Genomic DNA, 21,110 nt, shown 5'->3' on the forward strand with positions numbered 1-21,110 from the left:
GTTCTGCGCAAAATCGGAGAGGAAAGGAAAATGTGGAAAATACGGACAAGGAGAAGGGACAGAATTATAGGACCCCTGATAAGACATCAGGGACTGACTCCCATGGTACTAGAGGGAGTTCTAGAGGGCAAAAATTGTAGAAGAAGACAGAGATTGGAATACATTGAGCAGATAGCTGAGGACGTAGGTTGCTAGTGCTACTCTGATATGAAGGAGATGGCACAGGAGAGAAATTCATGGTGGGCTACATCAAATCAGTCAGAAGACAGATGACTCAAAAAAATGAAGGACACATAATTTATAAGGACACATGATTTGGAGCACAGATAGTAATAATAGGAGAGCTAGTAGTAATAGCAGTATTAGCTTTATCTCAATGCGGAAAACTTTTCAAGGATAGTGGACATGTCATGCTACTGGGTGCTCATAAGCAAACTTACAGTGTTCCGAGTGCTGCAGTGCGGGCTGTGTACATCACAGGACGCTGAAACATCGTAGATATGTCCATCAATCGGTGTGCTCGCAACATATGCTGAAAAAACAATTGTTCCACTTTCTGCCAACAGATGAAAATCTGGCGCTCTACAGAGACAAAATATGACAGTTTCCTGAAAACGTTCAAATGTATGTGAAATCTTATGGGACTTAATTGCTAAGGTCATCAGCCCCTAAGCTTACACCTAAATTATCCTAAGGATAAACACACACACCCATGCCCGAGGGAGGACTCGAACTTCTGCCGGGACCAGCCGCACAGTCCATGACTGCAGCGACTTAGACATTTTCCTGCTTTCACTTCAGTGTGCTGTTTCTCGTTTGTGTTGATTTCTTTTCTGAAGTAAATATTAGAGTGATACGTTAAGAAGGTTGAAGAAGGTTTGTCCACTGGTGGTAAATATATTTACCAGAACGGCAGCAATAGCAGAGCTACATTGCGGGAATATTTCCAGCAGAAACAGCTGCAAAGAGGCCGCATGTCAATAAATGGGCCAAATAGCATGTACAAGAAATTTGAAGAAATAGGAAAATTAGGTGGTACAGCAGGGAGAGGGACGCGACCCATTCCTGTGGCAGTTGTTAATGAAGTTGCTGTAGTTATAGCCGACCGTGCAGCACAAGCCTCAAATTCTGCAGCCAGGGCTCGAGCAGTGTCATGGGACTTGTCCCTTCCCTGGTCCACAGTTCCAAAGATTTTGAGATGAATTTTATCCTAGTACCTCCACAAGTTTCAGAATGCGTACCAAATGAAGTTCGAAGAAAGGCTGCAACGACGTGGTTTCAAATTTTCTGTTTCTGGCAGGCATGGAAGTGTATGACATGTGGCCGGGAAACATTCTTTGGACAGACGAGACACATGTTACATCGCACAGTTCCGTGTAGGCAAAGAACTGCCACGTAGAGGTCCTACTCCTCCACATGTTGCGCATAAATATTCACTGCACTCAGCTTGTGTGACTGTGTGATATGGTTTCGAAAGCCCCTTCATTCTCGGGCCGTTTTTCTTCGAACATTTGACATCTCATTGGCTGTTAGGTATACAGTGACATCTCCACTTCATAAGGACCTCCTTCTGCAACACGTGATGTCAGATTTGCAAGAAGACAGCCGTATCGTCCCCACTGTTTTCATACAAGATGGGATAACACCACGTGTCTGTTGCCTGATGAAAGATTCGCTTCAAGAAACCATCTATAATGACACCATCGTCTCTAGGTAATTTCAAGACGTGTGGCCTGCCATATGCCCGGAACTAAATCCATGTGACTTCTGGTTGTGGCGATATCTGAAAGATCGTCTCTATCAGGGACGTATCCAGAGTCTTTGTGACCTAAATGATAACATACAATGATATACTGCTCTGATTACGTTGGATGTATTGCGAGCAACCGTCGAGCATGCTTCCTTACGGATGCAGCATGTTGCTGAGTTGGGAGACCGTACTGAACACATGTTACAATTTGTGATCATATCCTAATAAACGTACCAGAACCACCATTATCACATGTTTGAAGGTTTCTTCCCTTCCCTGCACCCACCTCACTTTCTGACTGCCATATTTTCACCCTGTGGCGGAAAGTGGAACTACTATTTTTTCGGAGCACTTTTAGTTTAATTGTAACAACTCAGTATCACAATTTGAGAAGAATGAAAAATAGTTCATATATACAGGCACTACATGCCTACACGCCTAGTTTGACATGGATGCAACAGGTAGACCAGTTCTTTCAGTGGATGTTGTAATGCAGATGTTGAAACCTGCAGGCATAACTTAGAACAGTTGCCACGAACTTAGTGTAAGATTAAGTTGTTCAGAACATTTCCCATGAGCTTCAGATGGCATTATTAGGCTGAAGTGTTTATGTTATTAGAAAAGTTAAACAGTCATTTTATGCTATTAGTTTTTTTTCTAATGGCTCTCAGTTTCCAATCATCTACCATGTGTGCAATTTCAAACAAAATAATGCGAGAACTTAGATAATGTTATACTTATCTTTCACAGGTGGAAAAAGGCAGAACGTATCTCATATTGACTTACGTCATGGTGTTTACCGTGACTTGTGTATTATACACACTTAGATGACAGAAGACATGCAACGGCGATATGCACAAGTACAGATGCTGGTAGTATAGTGTACACAAGGCATAAAAGAGCAGTGCGGTACCACAGCTGTCATTTGTTCTCAGTTGATTCATGTGAAAAGGTTTCCGACGGGATTATGAGCGCATGACAGAATTAGCAGACTTTGAATGTGGAATGGTAGTTGGAGCTAGTCACATGGGAAACTCTATCTCGGAAATTGCTAGGGATTTCATTATTCCCTGATCAAGTGTCAAGAGTGTACTGAGAACACCACATCCCAGGCATTACCTCTCACCACAGACAACGTCGGGGCCGACGTGCTTCAGTTACCGACTGAGAACGGCGGAGTTTGCGTAGAGTTTCAAGTGCTAACAGGCAAGCAACACTGCAGGAAATAACCGCAGAAATCAATGTGGGACGGAGACCGAACGGATCCATTAGGACAGTGGGGAAAAATTAGGCGTTAATGGGCTACGGCAGCAGACGACCCATGACAGTGCTTTTGCTAACAGCGCGACATCGCCTGTAGTTGCTCTCTTGGGCTTGTGACCATATCGCTTGGACGCTAGGCGACTGGAAAACCGTGGCCTGGGTTCGAGTGTGGTGCAGACGCCGTGAAGTCATGGTTCTGTGACGGTACGTCACATAAATGGACATTTGTAGAAAGGGAAAGGAAGTTTTTGTTATGAGACGTGTGAATTATAAATTATTTTAAGACTGTGTACGTGTGAGCGATGTACAACAAATAGTAAAGAACGTAAGTTATTATTATCAAAACACAAATATCGATGTAATTAAAAAAAACAGTTTTTTTGGTATAATCTCTGTGCAACATAGGCCATGAAGATCAGGGACAATGCTTTGATTGAACGATCGCTCCTGTTTTGTTTCGTCTAGCGGTAGGCCGCCATTGTAGTGCTGTCTGACAGTTAACGTGTTATCTGTATTTTTGAAAAATATAATAGAAATTGTTATTAGAAAGCGTGTATTATTGACTTAGTTGTCACCTCTCATGATCGCAACCATTAATTATAATTAACAAATTTTTTACAGAACTTCGTAGTGCAGGGAGCTCATCTCCACTAGCAGGATTTAGTCGGCCATTACGCTCATTGTATCATTCAATTAAAATTTCAAGTCATAATATCAAATGTAAATGCGAGAGACTTCTCAGTTTTGATCTTTCATTGATTTCGAAGTTAAAATTAATTTCAGTTACCAGAATTCACAGCACTGAATGAGTTCAGTATGTTTCATTTTGGCCACCTAACGGCAGACGATATTCGCTCCAGTTTTGCCTTGCAAATAATGAATAAGAAATATTGAAAATCATTACATTCCGCAATATCTCAGTTAATCTTTACGTAATTTGGTACATAAATAACCAGTAGCCCCCGGGATCCATATTAATAATTACAGTTTGCGTAAGAATACGCAAATTTTCTTTTCTAAATAGCAGCGCTCACGTAAACTATTTGTTAGAAGGCGGTGAGTCGCGCGCTGTGTTTAAAAAATATTATATCGTACGTTATTCGGGGGCAGCCGATGACGGTACGAGTGTTATCGCGGTATAAGTTAATTAAAAGTCTCATGCTAGCCCACAATATTTAAAGGCACCCCAACCAAAATCATAAAATCTATAATTATAAAAATGGAACTATACACTTATACCGTGATAGTTCCAAGTTGTCAACAAGTCACTACAAATTGGTGGTGGCTCCATAATAGAGTGGAATGGACTGGGTCCTCTGGTCTAACTGAACGGATCATTGGCTGGCTGTCGTTACGTACAGCTACTTGGAGTCCATTTGCAACCATTCATGGATTTCATGTTCCCAGACACCAATGTGCCGTGTCAGTGGGGCAAAATTGTTCGTGATTGGTTTGGACAACATTCTGGACAATTCTAGAGAATGATTTGGCCACCCAGCTCGCCCAACATGGATTCCACCGAACGGGACATAATCACCAGATCCTGCACTGGTAAGAATTTAACAATTATGGGAGGCTATTGAAGCAGTGTGGCTCAGAATTTGTATAAGGGACTTCCAGTTACTTGTGAGATCACGCCGCCTCGAGTTGGTGCACTATGCCGGGAAAATGGAGGAACGATACCAGATTAGAACGTATCTCATGACTTCTGTCGCCTCAGTGTGTAACACTGTTCGCTATAATAAGTCCGCCAAACGAAACGAATTAAAATTCGTTTCCAAGAACCAAATTTCAGCAGTGTATCTATGTAAACTGTTCAAGCACGGTAGCTAGATAGACTGCCTGAGGCAAAAGGAAGGAAGAATATGGTTTAAAGTTCCGTTTACAGTGAAGTCATTACAAACGGAACAGAAGCTCGGACTAGGGAACGATGGGGGAGGAAATCGGTCGCGCCCTTCCAGAGGAACCATCGTGGGGTTTTCCTTAAGCCATCAAGGGAAATGACAGAAAAATTAACTCTGACGGGCGGAAGGTAGTTTGAAGGGTCGTCCCCACGAATGAGAGTCCAATAAGGAAATCACTGCACCATCTCTCTCGACGTGAGGAACAGGTCATGTTTTTGCCTTAAATGTTACCTGTTAGTGTTAAAGAAGTATGAGCCTGGGCACAGCCCACTATCATATTTAACATAGATACTACAAATGTCTTAACTAGTTTGTGACAAACATTCTTCTTTGTTCTCCTTTTTCTCAAAGTGTGGTATTTGGAATGCGAACGGTTGGTAAGTACTTTCTTGGCACAAAACGATACGCTAAACCAAATGAGTTGTGCTAAGAACGCTAGAAAGCATATTTTTGAGTATTTTATTGTAAATTGCGGAGTAAACCTAAGATAAGATGTCCAAACGTAAAAGACACTGTAACCTTTAGATGTACTTACCCGACGCAGGCTTAACCACAGCTCGACAGATTTCTGACGAATCTGCAAACGAAGATACATTCCTTTAGTGATATAACAAAAATCATTTGGTTCCAATTTAATAACGCTCATGAAGAACATAATGAGCTGAGAGTTTGACTAAACCACACATACAGATTTTAAAATACTCTGGTGTTGCGGAGAAAGCTAATCATGAAGTTATAACACCTTCCAATGGCAATCTCATCTCACGTTCGGTTCTTATATTTTCTGATAGACTTTCTCTTACATTCAGTCTCCCTTTCTGTCTCTGTCAATTTCTATAACTCTCTCTATCTCTGTCTCTCTCTCTCTCTCTCTCTCCCACTCTCTCTCTCTCTCTCTCTCTCTCTCTATATATATATATATATATATATATATATATATATATATGTCTACGTATCTTACTACCTTTTCTCATTTCTTTCCCCTCTTTTCCATACATACACACTTACATAGACTGACACAAACACACACACACACACACACACACGCTCACTCACTCACTCACTCACTCATCCACACAAGCGCCCAGACAAACGTTGGAGAAATACTTCTGTACATTAATGAGATAGATAATTCAGAAAGGAAGCAGAAAATTACAGAAAACTGTACAACAGTCTGCTGATCATTAAAATTGCAACACTATAAACACAGTAAGCAATACAAGTATGAAGAGTGCTTCCTGCTTCGGCATGCAAATAATGAGCATTTGAGCGTAAACACTGTACACTACGATGTCAACGTAATGGATGGCGGTATGTACATATAGGAATGGCGGTAATATCGCGTACGCAAGGTATAAAAGAGCAGTGCATTGGTGAAACTGTCATTTATAAACAGGTAATTGTCATGAAAAAGTTTCCGAAGTGATTATAGCCACACAACGGAAATCAACGCACTTTGGACGCAGAATGGTAGCTGTGGCTAGACGTATGGGACAATCCATTTCGGAAATCGTTTGTGAATTCAGTATTCCGGGACGCACAGTGTCAAGACTGTGCCAAGAACACAAAATTTCAGGCATTACCTCTCACTTAACGACCGTGAGCAGCGGCGTTAGCGTAAAGATGTCATGCTACCAGAGAAACAACAATGCGTGAAATAACTGCAGAAATGAATGTGGAACGTATGATGAACTTATTTTTTAGGACAGTGACGGGAAATTTTGCGATAATAACAGACGCGAGTGCCTTTGCTAACACCGCGATACGGCCTGCAGTGCCTGTCCTAGGTTCATGACCATACCGGTTGAGCCCGAGACGACTGAAAAACCGTAACCTCGTCAGATAAGTTCCGCTTTCAGTTGATATGAGCTGATGGTAGGGTTCGGTGTGATCGACCCCACGAGGCCATCGACCTAAGTTGTCAAGAAAACGCTGTGTTAGCTAGTGGTGGCTCCATAAAGGTGTGAGCTGTGTTAACATGGAGCTGAACGGATCACTGACTGGAAGTAATGTTCGGCTACTTGATAATCATTTTCAGCCATTCAGAGATTTCATGTTACCACACAACGACTGAATTTTTGTGGATGACATATTTTCGGGCCACAGTTGTTTGCGATTGGTTTGAAGAATGTTCTGGACAAATAGAGTGAATGATTTGATCATCCAGATCACCCTACATTCACCCCAGCTGACATTTATCGGACACAATCGAGAGTTCAGAACGTGCACAAAATTCTGCATCGGCAACACTTTTGCAATTATGGACGGCTGTAGAGGCAGCATGACTCAATATTTCTGCAGGAGTCAACGACTTGTTGGGACCACGCCACGTCTAGTTGATTCACTACTCCGGCAAAAGAAGGTCCAAAACGATATCAGGAAGAATTCCATGACTTTTGTCGCCTCAGTATAGTCCATTGAGACAGGTAGCAGAAAAGTACATAATGCTCTAAAATAGGCTGCTGATTATTTAAGTTGCAACACCATAAATACAGTAAGCAGCAAACATATGAAGAGTAATATACACTTCTGGCCATTAAAATTGCCACACTACGAAGATGACGTGCTACAGACGCGAAATTTAACTGACAGGAAGAAGATGCTGTGACATGCAAATGATTATCTTTTCAGAGCATTCACACAAGGTTAGCGCTGGTGGCGACACCTATAACGTGCTGATATGAGGAAAGTTTACAACCGATTTCTCATACAGAAACAGCAGTTGACCGGCGTTGCCTGGTGAAAAGTTGTTGTGATGCCTCGTGTAAGGAGGAGAAATGCGTACCATCACGTTTCCGACTTTGATAAAGGTCGGATTGTAGCCTACCGCGATTGCGATTTATCGTATCACGACATTGCTGCTCGCGTTGCTCGAGATCCAACGACTGTTAGCAGAATATGGAATCGGTGGGTTCAGGAGGGTAATACGGAACGCCGTGCTGGATCCCAACGGCCTCTTATCACTAGCAGTCGAGATGGCAGGCATCTTATCCGCATCGCTGTAACGGATCGTGCAGCCACGTCTCGTTCCCTGAGTCAACAGAACGGGACGTTTGCAAGACAACAACCATCTGCACGAACAGTTCAACGACGTTTGCAGCAGCATGGACTATCAGCTCGGAGACCATGGCTGCGGTTACCCTTGACGCTGCATCACAGACAGGAGCGCCTGCGATGGTGGACTCAACGACGAATCTGGGTGCACGAATGGCAAAACGTCATTTTTTTGGATGAATCCAGATTCTGTTTACAGCATCGTGATGGTCGCATCAGTGTTTGGCGACATTGCGGTGAACGCACATTGCAAGCTTGTATTCGTCATCGCCATACTGGCGTATCACCCGGCGTGATGGAATGGGGTGCCATTGGTTACACGTCTCGGTCACCTCTTGTTCGCATTGACGGCACTTTGAACAGTGGACGTTACATTTCATGTGTGTTACGACCCGTGGCTCTACCCTTCATTCGATCCGTTCAAAACCCTACATTTCAGCAGGATTACGCACGACCCCATGTTGCAGATTCTGTACGGGCCTTTCTGGATACAGAAAATGTTCGATTACTGCCCTGGCCAGCACATTCTCCAGATCTCTCACCAATTGTAAACGTCTGGTCAATGGTGGCCGAGCAACTGGCTCGTCACAATACGTCAGTCACTACTCTTGATGAAATGTGGTATCGATGTACAGCTGCATGGGCAGCTGTCCCTGTACGTCCCTGTACACCCCAACCAAGCTCTGTTTGACTCAATGCCCAGGCGTATCAAGGCCGTTATTATGGCCAGAGGTGGTTGTTCTGGGTACTGATTTCTCAGGATCTATGCACCCAAATTGCGTAAAAATGTAATAACATGTCAATTCTAGTATAATATATTTGTCCAATGAATACCCGTTTACCATCTGCATTTCTTCTTGGTGTAGCAATTTTAATGGCCAGTAGTCTATGTTGGATATGCAAATTACTAACACTTCAGCACAATTGCTGTAAATAGGTAGAAGAAACTTCAACTGCTTTGTGTATACACGGAAAGATTACACAAAGTGTTTCTCATTCAGGAAGAGCATTTGGATGTAGGTTTCTTTTTGAGAAGGTCGTGATATGTTTCGTGTACATACGATGGAGAAACGTCCCACAGCCCGAGTCAGAATTCTGCAAGGAGAGTATCGTCGTCTGTCGAGTTCGCGTTTCATCATTCTGCGATACTGGTGTTTGCGAGTGTCATGATAGTTCGATTGCCATCCGAATATGGACTTGATGATTTCAGAAGGGCCTTGCAGGATCTCAGTGCTCACATGCTGCTAACGTCTGAAATGACACATTGTTGGCCGACGTCAGAAACGTAAGCCACACGACACCAACGTGTATGGGCCTGTTTTCGGCAAAACACGTACATATGGACTGTACAACGACGTCTAGGAGCAGCACAGACTGTCAGCACGACGATCGTTGTGCCTGCTGCGACACGAACGACGTTCATATGTAGGAAAAAAAGAATACATGAGACCCATGTGCAGGCTGACGGGATATCCACCGACCGCCAAGTCATCCTCTGCAATGCGACCTGGGAGCCATGTCACCTCAGTCAGGTTGCTCCTCAGTAGGCATCATGAGGATGAGTGTACCCCGTACCAGTCGTACAAACAGGGAATAGCCCTAGGCTCTATCGGTATTCAAACCCATGTCTTCCGCTTCAGTCTGCTATAGAGGCGGAGTATAAATGCTTCAAGTAGACTATATTGACGTATAGCACTCATCATCGTAATAAGGGCCCAGCACTGCCGTTGGGTACATAAAACCATCACTTCTGGTCGGCACGGCCAGTACTTTGAACTCAGGCGCTACATTTTTGACGAGATAAGACCGGAGACTATCCAACATTCAAGATCTCCATTACATTATCTTTCAACAAGATAACACAAGACCTCATGTGCCCCGTGCTGCCCTGACCTATCTTGATGTAGAGCGTTTTCCACTGTTGACCTATCCAGCTACAAATCTCCCAACCGTGAAAAACATCTTCTCATGGATTGCCAAGGTATTGGCACACCATCACCCTCCAGCCACTATATATGAACTATGGTACAGAGTTAAAGCAGCTTGGAATGCTGTATCTATCATCCGTCCTCAGTACCATTCATAGTGCAGCTGGACTAGAACCGTTGTTGATATCAGAGTTGAAAGCTCTGTGTGCTAAATTTTGCACGTTGTAAACCTCAAATCACATCCTGCAAGTCTGTTTCTGTAGCTGAGTGGTCAGTTTCTCCGATTACTATGCAGGGGACCACGGTTCGTTTCTCGAAGCTGCCAGTGGCTTTTTCTTTTTCTTGGTGGGAGGTCTGTACCGGGATACAGTAAACCTCGTGATACAAACTTCGGAGCTAGTTGAGTGAGGCGTACCAACTACGAGTTCTGGTAAGTTGGCAACGACCGAAGTTGTGTGTACTGACCCCATGTCTGTCCACAATACATCTGAATGACGCCATTGGCGGTTGGTACTGAATGGCCTGTCATGGACAGATGTCGAAGTGGTGTTCATAGATTCTATAGCACTGTACGCGTACAGTATATAAAATATTATTAACTATTCTTCCTGATGTTTCACTTTTGACGAGCAGCTGTGTACGTAACCATAGAAAGCAGAGGATGCTTTCGTACTGGTTATCTTATCTATGAGGAAGGCGAAACTCACGTAAAAATTTAATTCCGATAGTGATAATTCTCGAGAGTGTAGAAAGCCACACACGAACGGTGATGGTAAATTACAGAGATAGGAGTGTCTTTAAGGTATGTTATGCAGTTAACGACATACATTCATTAGGATTTAAACCGATTTTACTTCTGTACTGGAATGAAACTACAAGTTTCTAGCAATTCACATTTTTCCTTATGCTGTTGACGAATAAAAATATTATCACGTTATACCCTTAGTTCCTGTCATTCATGAGTTACAGGAAAAACAATACGGTACGTGAAGGACGCCGAAATGTGCCAGGAGTAAATGACTAATGGTCTATAACGCCGACAGCTGGGCATATTTTATTTGCTTATAGTGTTGATGGCAGTTAATCAAGGTGTGAAAAGACCAGATGCGGAAAGATTAGGAAGGAATTAGTGATCATAGGAAATATGAGGCCATATCAAAGGAAGAGGAAAGACTTTGGAGACTACTCATCATTATCATATTCAGCCTGTTTATTAATTTAGACTGGTGTTAGTTTTCTCGTCCAGGTACGGAAGGTCTACGTTAACACAGATACAGCACGAAACAAACAACTTATGACCACGTATTTCGCCTCTAGCTGAGAACATTAATTTCCTGAATGGAGTGGATAATATAAATGTGATGTATCCTACTGAGTAATTTTTACTAATATTTATATTTTCCATTAAATGATCATTTATTACCTCATTACGTTTGTTGATGATGAATGTTTCCTCCCAACTGAAGACAGAGCAAGGACTACTGATATCTGTATACCTAGGTACTGCAGTATCTCGGCCGACCGGAGTGGCCGTGCGGTTCTATGTGCTACAGTCTGGAACCGAGCGACCGCTACGGTCGCAGGTTCGAATCCTGCCTCGGGCATGGATGTGTGTGATGTCCTTAGGTTAGTTAGGTTTAATTCGTTCTAAGTTCTAGGTGACCGATGACCTCAGAAGTTAAGTCGCATAGTGCTCAGAGCCATTTGAACCATTTTGCAGTATCTCGTCATCGCTTCCCTGGCGGACAATAACCGTCGTTAATTATTTCGCGTCTTAGTTAAGGCAATCGTTATAATGGCCTTTACGTTCCAAAGATTTCCTTCTCGGTTGTCAGCGGAATGTTGTATGCACGTGAATGTGTTGCAGGGCAGCCCTCAACAATATCAGAAAGAATGCAAGAATCAACTGGCTGTCTTTTAGGTCTACTGAGTCCACAGAGAGGATAGTATATGATAACTACTAAGAAGACAGGCTCCATAAAATGGTTCAAATTGCTCTGAGTATTATGGGACTTAACATCTGTGATAATCAGTCCCCTAGAACTTAGGACTTCCCCTAGAACTAACCTAAGGACATCATACACATCCATGCCCGAGGTAGGATTCGAATCTTCGACCGCAGCAGTCATGCGGTTCCAGACTGAAGCGCCTAGAACCCCTCGGCCACCGCGGCCGGCCATTGGCACCATATATTAGTCCCTCCCCCGTGAGGTGTAAGAGCTCTAAAATGCCCTTCCTACTTTATTAGTTGGGTGATGTATTACTTCATAGACAACCTGAAAGACACTATCCTATAGCTATCAAGGTTAAAGAGATTAAGCCCTAAACCACGCACGTATCAGAGATAACTGTCTACAAAACAGAGAGCCCTATTGCCGAGTCATAGATCGACTCGACGCTTCTTGCAGTGAAGCTTCCAGGCGTTTTACCGACCAAGCAGCGATCGTCACAACATCAGGTAGTCGCCTATGACCACAGCTTTCTCCTCTCCTGTATTATGTGCTTTTCATTCTCTGTATCTTTCAGTGTTATCGCCATCTGGAAACTAAGATGTTATTTGATATACGTGTATTTTTGCTTCGTGATTAGTATATGGAAGGAGATTTATCTTTCACCTATCAGATTATATGCACCTGCGTCTCCATGACGTATAATGACCTCGCTTGTACAAAAAAAAGGATTGTACTTATTAACTGTCTGTCAGTTCCATTTTATTTGTAACTGTTGCTCTCAGAGTTCTGAGATATAATGAGACACGGAGTTTCACGTGTGATAAACAGGTACAGTCTATCAAATACAGAAGATGAAAGATGTATGTAGATGATACGATTTGGCGTACCGAAGCATTTTTGTCAAGGTAACCTTTAATAATGCTTTATGCTGAGTGACAAATTAACTCCTGACTATGGAGTCCTAATGAATAAAACATCACAGCTTATTTTTCACTGACAGGCGTAATACTATCGACACACTCGATTTTATCCGTTTTGGTTCAAATGGCTCTGAGCACTATGGGACTTAACTTCTGAGGTCATCAGTCCCCTAGAACTTAGAACTACTTAAACCGAACGAACCTAAGGACTTCACACACACCCATGCCCGAGGCAGGACTCGAACCTGCGACCGTAGCGGTCGCGCGGTTCCAGACTGCAGCGCCTAGAACCGCTCGGCTATATCCGTTTTGCCCCCTAAAGATCCAACAACAGACAATGTACAGTGTTGTTGTACAGTCCGACAACGTAAACTGGTGGGAGTTGTTTAAAACTCCATGAAAACGGAAACGTGCAATAGGGAAAGACCGACAACATGGAATACGTAATAAAGAGCCAGAGGCCAACAAAGAATTACTCAAATTAAGAAGGGCTTAACGTAAGGGTCCCTCCCCCCCGCCCTCCCACCATGAATGAACCTTGGACCTCGACGATGTGTCATCGTTCGCATGTCACAAAGACACCGACAGATGTGCTGGAGATGCAACCACAACGGAGAAGAATCCGAGGAGATCTCATATTAACCCGTGGTTCCTGAAGAGGGGCAACAGATTTTTCAGTCGTTGCAAGGACAACATATTAACCAACGTGGCCTTGCTGTGTAATAACTGCGAAAGGCTCAAACCGAAGAGAACTACACACGTCGGTTTTTCGAGAGCATGCAGCTATACCTTGTAATTCAATGATGGTAAAACCCTTTTCGCTAAAGTATTACAGACTTAAAATACGAGTAATCCCTCATTCGGTTTCATGGACGGGGACGTCACAGTTAGATGTTTCCATTAGAAAAACAAAATTGGTATTCTAGTGGTTGGAGTGTGAAATGCTAGATCTTTAATTAGGTAAATAAGTTAGAGTGTTTAAAAAGGGAAACGGATAGGTTGAAGTTATGTACAGTTTGAATATAATGCGGTAACAGGAAGAAAACGGATTCTGGCTAAGTCAGTGCAGGGTTGCAAATACAAAATTAAATATGTGTAATGGAAGAAGAGTCCTAATAATCAATAAGTAAATAGAAATATGAATAAGCCATTGTGAATGCATTATCATAGACAAGATACGCACGAAGCCCCACCATAGCAGTACAGCTTTATATGCCAAGTAACTCCGCAGTTGAAGAGACTGAAAGGATATAGATGAGTTACAAGAAATTATCCAGATACATAAGGGAGACTAAAACTTAGTTGTATTTCTTGGGACTGGAGTTCGATAGCAAGAAAAGAAAGAGAAAGAAAAGTAGTAGGAGACTATAGTCTGGAAGAACGGAATGAAAGTTTAAAGACCATGTAAGATAGTTTCAGATTTATGATATAATGGTAAAGGAGAGATTTAGAGACGAGATTTTAAACTGTATGACGTTTCCAGGTACAGATGTGAACGCAGACAATAATGTATTGTATATGAACTGCAGCTAAATAACCTGCAAAATTATGGGAATTAAGGAAATGTAACCTGAATATACAGAGGGAGCGAGTGGTTGTGGAAAGCTTCCGAGAGAGAATTAGACATTTAACTGGAAAACACGAAAGAAATGCAATAGACGAGAAATGGTTAGCTTTGAGAGATAAGATAGTGAAGGTAGCAGAAGATTATATAGGGAAAAAGACAATACCCAGCAGAAATACGTACTTGGGTAACGCATAAGATACTGACTTTAGTTAACGATAGGACAAATTATGGAAATGCAGCAAATGAGACAGGAAATTGGTATACACGAGTAAAAGAAGTTAAATTGATAGAAAGTGCAAAAGAGTTAAGAAATAATTGATGGAGAGCAAATGCAAAGCTGTGGAACCATGCAGTAGTAGGGGAGACAGATGCTGCAATACAATAGTTGAAGACACCTTTGGAAAGAAAAGAAGCAGCTGTGTCTACGCCAAGAGCTCAGATGGCAAGCCAGTGCTAAGCAAAGAGGTGAAATGTGGAGTAGAAGGTTATACACGGGAAATAAACTTGAAGGCAATATTATAGAAATAGAAGATGAAGTTGACGATGAAATGGGTGATATGATACGGTGAGAAGAATGTGATAGAGCACTTAAAGATATAAGTGGAAACAGCGCCCCTGGAGTAGACAGCATTCCTTCAGCCTTTCTGAAATCCTTTAAAGTTCCAGTTTCAAACTTAAAAAGAATGTAATAATTTATAAATACTCTAACGGAAAAAATCACAATATAAAAAAAAATTTACGTCGAGCAATGAAATTTCGGGAAGATATTTGTCTAGGCAACATATTTAGTTGTTTTACGTTGCAAGATCACAGGTTAATGTAAACGTGAGATAAACTATCGCAATTCTGAAATGCTGGTACATTAATACCCGGTGTAATCGCCAGGATGTTGAATACAAGCATGCGAACGTGAATGACTTGTGTTGTACTGGTGCCAGATGTTAGTTTGTGGGGTGGAGTTACATGACTGTTGCACTTGATCGGTCAATACAGGGACGGTTAATGCTGTTCGTGGATGACGCTGGAGTTGTCGTCCGATGATGACCCATACGTGTTCAACTGAAGCCAGTCTGGTGATGGAACAGGGCAAGGCAACATGCCGACACTGTAGAGCATACTGGATTACAAGAAGCACATGTGGGCGAGCGTTATCCTGTCAGGAAACACCCCCTGCAATGCTGTTCATGAATAGAAGCACAACAGGTAGAATCACAAGACTGACTACAAATTTGCAGTTATGGTGTGTGGGACAACCAAGAGAATCCTCCTGCATCCATACGAAATCGCACCATAGACCATCACGTGTAGGCCCAGAGTGTTTAGCACACAGACAGGTTGGTTGCAGCTGGTCTCCTTCGAAACATTACCCGGCCATCACTGGCACCGAGGCAGAACCACCTTTCATAAGGAAACACAACAGGTCTCCACCCTGTCCTCGAAAGAGCTCTAGCTTGCACCACCGAAGTCTCAAATGGCGATGTTTGGGTGACAGTGATACGTATGCTACAGGGCTTCTGGCTCGGAGTTCTCCTTGAAGTAATCGATTTGTAATATTTCGTTGTGTCACTGTGGTGCCAACTGCTGCTCAAATCGTTGCTTCAGATGCAGTTATGGTGTGCCAGAAACATGCCCCAAATACGATGGTCTTCCCTCTCGGTAGCGCCTTATGGCTATCCAGAGCCCCGTCTTCTTTCTTCCGTGCCAGCAACCATGTCCAATGGCTACGTTCCTGCCAAGTTTTTCTGCAATATCGCAGAAGGAGCATCCAGCTTCTCGTAGCCCTACTGTATGACCTCGTTCAAACACAGTGAGATGTTGACAGTAGTGAAGCAGTCTTTCAGATGAAGAAACATGCCCACCAACTTTCGTTCATGTCTCACAACTCCTTCTTGGTTTTTCATTAGTCGTATTGTTTGAACGATGTGTTTATCCAAATGATGCGGAATGAGTAAGTTTACAGGGTATGTATATATGTTAACACAAATGAAAATATTATTTTTTAGACGTAGTACACTTAAAACCAATGAGTGTTTTCTTGTTGCTGGCTACCAGTTTTTCAATAGAAGTTCGTCCGTGAAACGGAAGGTGCCGTCCAGGAGACACAATTTTCGATTACATTTAAAACATGCTTTGCTACCTGTCAGACCACATATTTTATGTTGTTGAGCAGATGATAAAAAAAATTTTTTGCTGCGCATTGAACTCCTTTTTGAGTCGCTGACATGTTATATAATGAGTAATGAAGGTCTTATCGCCTCTAGTGCCGTTCTTCTCACACTGTGATGGATTATTTGTGGTGTCACCGCAAGGCAACACACTGGCTAGGTTGTAGGCTTCAAACCGGCCGCGGTCTGTCAGTACACATCGAGTCGCCATTGTCGACGCTAGCAGACCGAGCGCCGCCACTCGGCTGGTCTTACGAGACAAGCTAGCGCACTGGCCAGTTCTACAGCCGACTTTAATAAGAGTGGTTCACTTGTTATAGCTTCAGAGATCATTTGCAGAGACGCTAGTTAGCACAGCCTTCAGCTAAGTCAGTAGCTACGACCTAGCCAGGCGCCACATACCGTTTATTCATTGGCAATTGATCTATATGTGCGAAGCAATCAGAATTGTAAAGCAGTATTCGCAGTTCAGTCTATAACTGCACTTGTAAATATTATTGTACAAAGTCAAGATCGACGCTCACCGCTGATGTTGAAATAAAGCTAAGTATTTCATTTTATTCCTGTCTACTAACTTCTAATCACCTAAGATGTTCCAGATACATCTCGTCAAGCATAGTTCATTGATCCTCACGTCAGCCTACGTGATCAACGCGTGCAATAATGGCCACCCCTTGTGATCAGACTAAGAGTCAAATTGTGTGACTCAGCCGGGTCACCCTCTTTCCATGAGGCCCATAGTTCCGCCTCATACATACCATTATTTATGACTAATTTCGTTAGCGAATTTACGTATTGTGACAGCGCAGTGAAAATGCGTAGTTCGTTGAAGAGATAACATGATGTTCATAGGCGAAAAACACGTATTGTTCTTACTGCTCGTTTTTGTCAATACTTTCTAAGTGGTGAGTTACTCCAGAACATAAGAAGCAGGCTAACACAGGCAAAGATATCATTCGTCGACAGAGTAAATCTACTAGTATAAAAAATAGACCATTACTTGGAAGTTCTGTATAGACTCGTACCACACCTGGAGAAAAAAAATGTTCAAGAATCACTGAGTGAGGGAAAACCAGTAAAGAAGAGATGTAATTTTACAGAAGGACACAGAAGATTAAGTTGATTGACTGCATGAAACTGGCTGGAAATGAAGAACACGTTCAGTATGCCGCGATCGCTATCTAGAAACTTTCATTGTTCCAAGATGACCAGCTTCAATAGTCTTATTCTGCCATCATCTGATCTTACGGAACGTGTTATAAAAATGCCATGTCATATTATATGAAATCAAAGCACAACAGGCATAGCATGTGTATACATATCCCGATAAAAATAACGTTGTTGAGAAAATGCACACAGTTGATAATGTGCTTCTTCTATCCATGCACATCGGCGTCGGACATGACTCTCCCAAGCCTGCCACAATAACGAGCAATTTATCAACGATGTGTTTTTTATCAAGATATGTGTGTGTGTGTGGAGCGCACATTATGATTTTACTTCATGTAATATAACATGGCACTTTTATAAGAAGTTCCATAATATCAGATGATGGCAGCGTATCATCCTGGAACATAAAAAGCTCTTATAGTGCCATTGCGGTGTGTGAAGCTTGTTCGTCGTTTCCAACCATACCGATCTCCCCACAGCACTACATGTGTACCTCACATAGGAAACGTAAAAATTCTGTGCAGAATCGTCACGGAAAGGAATATATAAATAACACCAATTAAAAGGAGGAACGATAAGGTAGGACATGTGTTAAGATACTAAAATATAACCTCAATATTATCAGTGAGTTTCACTGAGTGCAAAATTTGACAGAGGAAGAGAGATGCAATATACTGTATATACTCTTTTTATAGATAATGTCATATTTATTACTTTTTAACTACTTTGTCTTCATTCTTCACACACTGCATTTGTTTCGTAACAGTTCCATTGCAAATAGCCATTGTGAACAAGGACATTTTTCATGTTTCTTTGAAACATCGCACAATATCAAACGACTATAAACAGTAAGTAATTGAAGATGTTCGACGTAAATGACATTCTGAGATGAAGAGGTTGGCAGAGACGAGGAAACAATAACAGGCCATTACATACGTGGGAGATGAAAACAGCAGACATTATAAACACATTAACTCTTGGCAATGAAAACAGTGGTTATATAACTTTATCGTCAATCAAATGTCCGTTTTAGACGTTTCACTGTGGAAAATGACCTTCACTAGCAGGTAGACTCACTGCGTTTGGTAGTACTCGTCCTCGCCGAAACTGCCAGCAAAGCAGACACAAGTGCGAGCAGGAGGTGCATAGTCAGTGTTCTCGCTGCAACTGCCTGATCAGTAGTGCAGTAGCCGGCCATCGCGTCACCTTATATAACGTCTCGGTCATCTCTTAGCAAGTCTTTACATGTCTGTTTTAGATTCGTTATGAACTCGCTGCCACCATCTGTATAAACTACCAAACTCCCTATTAGCCGTAGGCTAAAGAATGTATTTTTAAGATATCTATAATTCTTTGATCCCTCATCTACGTCAATGAGATAGAAATACACTGCAGACGAATGCATTCAACAGATTTTTGCTACAGTACACCTTTCGCAGTATTTACTGCTCCTAAAAATGAGATTAAAAGCAGTAGAGACATTTTATAAGATTAGCTGTTTTTATTCAGTAATTTCCTGCGCATGTGGACACCGATTATTCAAGAAATTTTGTCATATACGTGCGTTAGGGTTTAGTTGTCGGGAGCATTTTTCCACAACGCTCTCGGAGAAGCTAATTTAGCAGCTACGATATTCAGCATGAACACAACATCCTACGCTAAAACATCTCCGAGTCCTCTATAATTTTCAAAACTAGATCTTTGGCCTTATCGAAAGGGAATCTTACGTAATTGACCAATTTAACTTCATCCTGTCCCTAAAACTAGCCACCACTACGCGCATTATATTTACGAAAACCACCGCGGGTTGGTTCGTCTTCAATTACCTTCTTTTCCACTCCATCCACTTGTGCCGTCCCAGCAACTATTGTGTCGTAAAGACATTTAAAACAAAACAAAAACTTGGAACGAGAAATATTATATGACGAACTAAATGCACAAAAACGTTATGTGTTTCACAGGCGCCGGAAAATATCGATGTTTTATTGTAAATATTAAATAGTAATCTTACTATCAAGGAGTAGACTCTTAAAATGCAATAATACCTATGATGTTAATAAGGGAGAAGAATGCTCCTAGATTGTTCTTCTCTTCCTCTTCCTGCGCTTGTTTCTGGTGATAAGAAAAAGACATCTTGCTGCAAAAAAGTAATGTAAGCTTTTATACTGTTAACCTTGTTAATATAATACGTGAAAGTTTCTATTCGAGTTATTTCAGTGTACAGTGAGGCCTGTGTCATGTTCATTGCATTCGTTTAATTTTTCTTAAGACGTTTACAAAATGGCTCTGAGCACTATGGGACTTAACATCTCTGGTCATCAGTCAGACGTTTACAACTCCACAATAATAGCGGCCGCCGCTTCAACGGACGCCATTACGCGTCGATCTAAAAAGTGAAATCATTGCGGATGCGCAGAGATCGCCCGATTTAACATTTAATAAACATTTTTTCACAGCAATGAACCGCAGCGGAGAGCAACCTTACTTTTAAGATTTTACTTTTCAGCTTACGCCGAGAGCCAGAATTCTACTAACACAGCCTGAATATGATGGTAAGAGGATTTTTCGAGTGTTGTGTGGGTCAACAATAAATTTTTGAGTCCATGCTCTTTGAAGGACCAATACGCCGAGGCTGATTATCATACTGTTATATTTTCATTCTCACGTATTATTCTAGGAAGTAGAAATCAGTTGACAATTTCTTCGTTTGGACCACACAATTAAAGTTAGGCATGTTTCTAAGTCACCAATAAAATACAATAAATAAATATACTACTATTTATGCAAAGCCACTTCATTTGGCGCCCAATAATACAATTTGGGGCATGAAAATTTATATATGTATATGTATGTGATTTTTTTAATGTACTTACATAACCAATGTATGATTTTAATGTCTATGTAAAAATTTTTTTTCATGCACAACAACCAACTGCCTGAGACGAAAGAAAGAAGATATTCTTGAGAAAGGAAACGAAAGGGATTGAAACAGAAAACCTGTATAACAAAAGGCTTAAAGTGCACGAGTCCTGAAAATGTTGTGCGAAATATCAAGGCAATAGGCACGTGAAGAATCCTCGGGAAAAGCGGTAAGCAGTGCTAACAGTGTAGTGAGTGCATTTGTGTATGTATTTGTGTGTTTTATTTTGGAAGGGATATATTTACATTTGTGTTGGTGTTTGAACTTTTAGTTGTCCCAAATTAAATCCGTGATGGGTAAAGTAGGTCAGGCAAAGCCACCTGTATCTGACGAGCACCATTTGCTAGATATGGAAGTAGAAGACAACGCATCGCAAAACATACTTTCCGAAGCGGGGACGAGGCTCTGTGGATACCAAATAATTCACCACAGAGTAATGAACAAGTGTTACCCATGACCCCAGTGCATATGCCAGGGAACTGCGTGGGGGGGGGGGGGGGGGGGGGGCGAGTCAAGT

At 42.0% G+C, this 21,110-nt stretch overlaps 1 protein-coding gene across 1 annotated transcript in view; it reads right to left on the bottom strand.

The window, feature by feature from the left end:
* LOC124545876 (vitellin-degrading protease-like) overlaps positions 1-18,871 on the bottom strand; it is a 119,409-nt gene extending 100,538 nt beyond the window's left edge. Inside the window, exon 1 of the mRNA XM_047124836.1 lies at positions 18,751-18,871. Coding sequence (XP_046980792.1) covers positions 18,751-18,871 — 121 coding nt within the window. The remainder of the gene's footprint in view (positions 1-18,750) is intronic.
* Positions 18,872-21,110: the final 2,239 nt, after the last annotated feature.

Source organism: Schistocerca americana, chromosome 8 (genome assembly GCF_021461395.2).
Source record: "Schistocerca americana isolate TAMUIC-IGC-003095 chromosome 8, iqSchAmer2.1, whole genome shotgun sequence".
Classification (NCBI taxonomy): domain Eukaryota; kingdom Metazoa; phylum Arthropoda; class Insecta; order Orthoptera; family Acrididae; genus Schistocerca; species Schistocerca americana.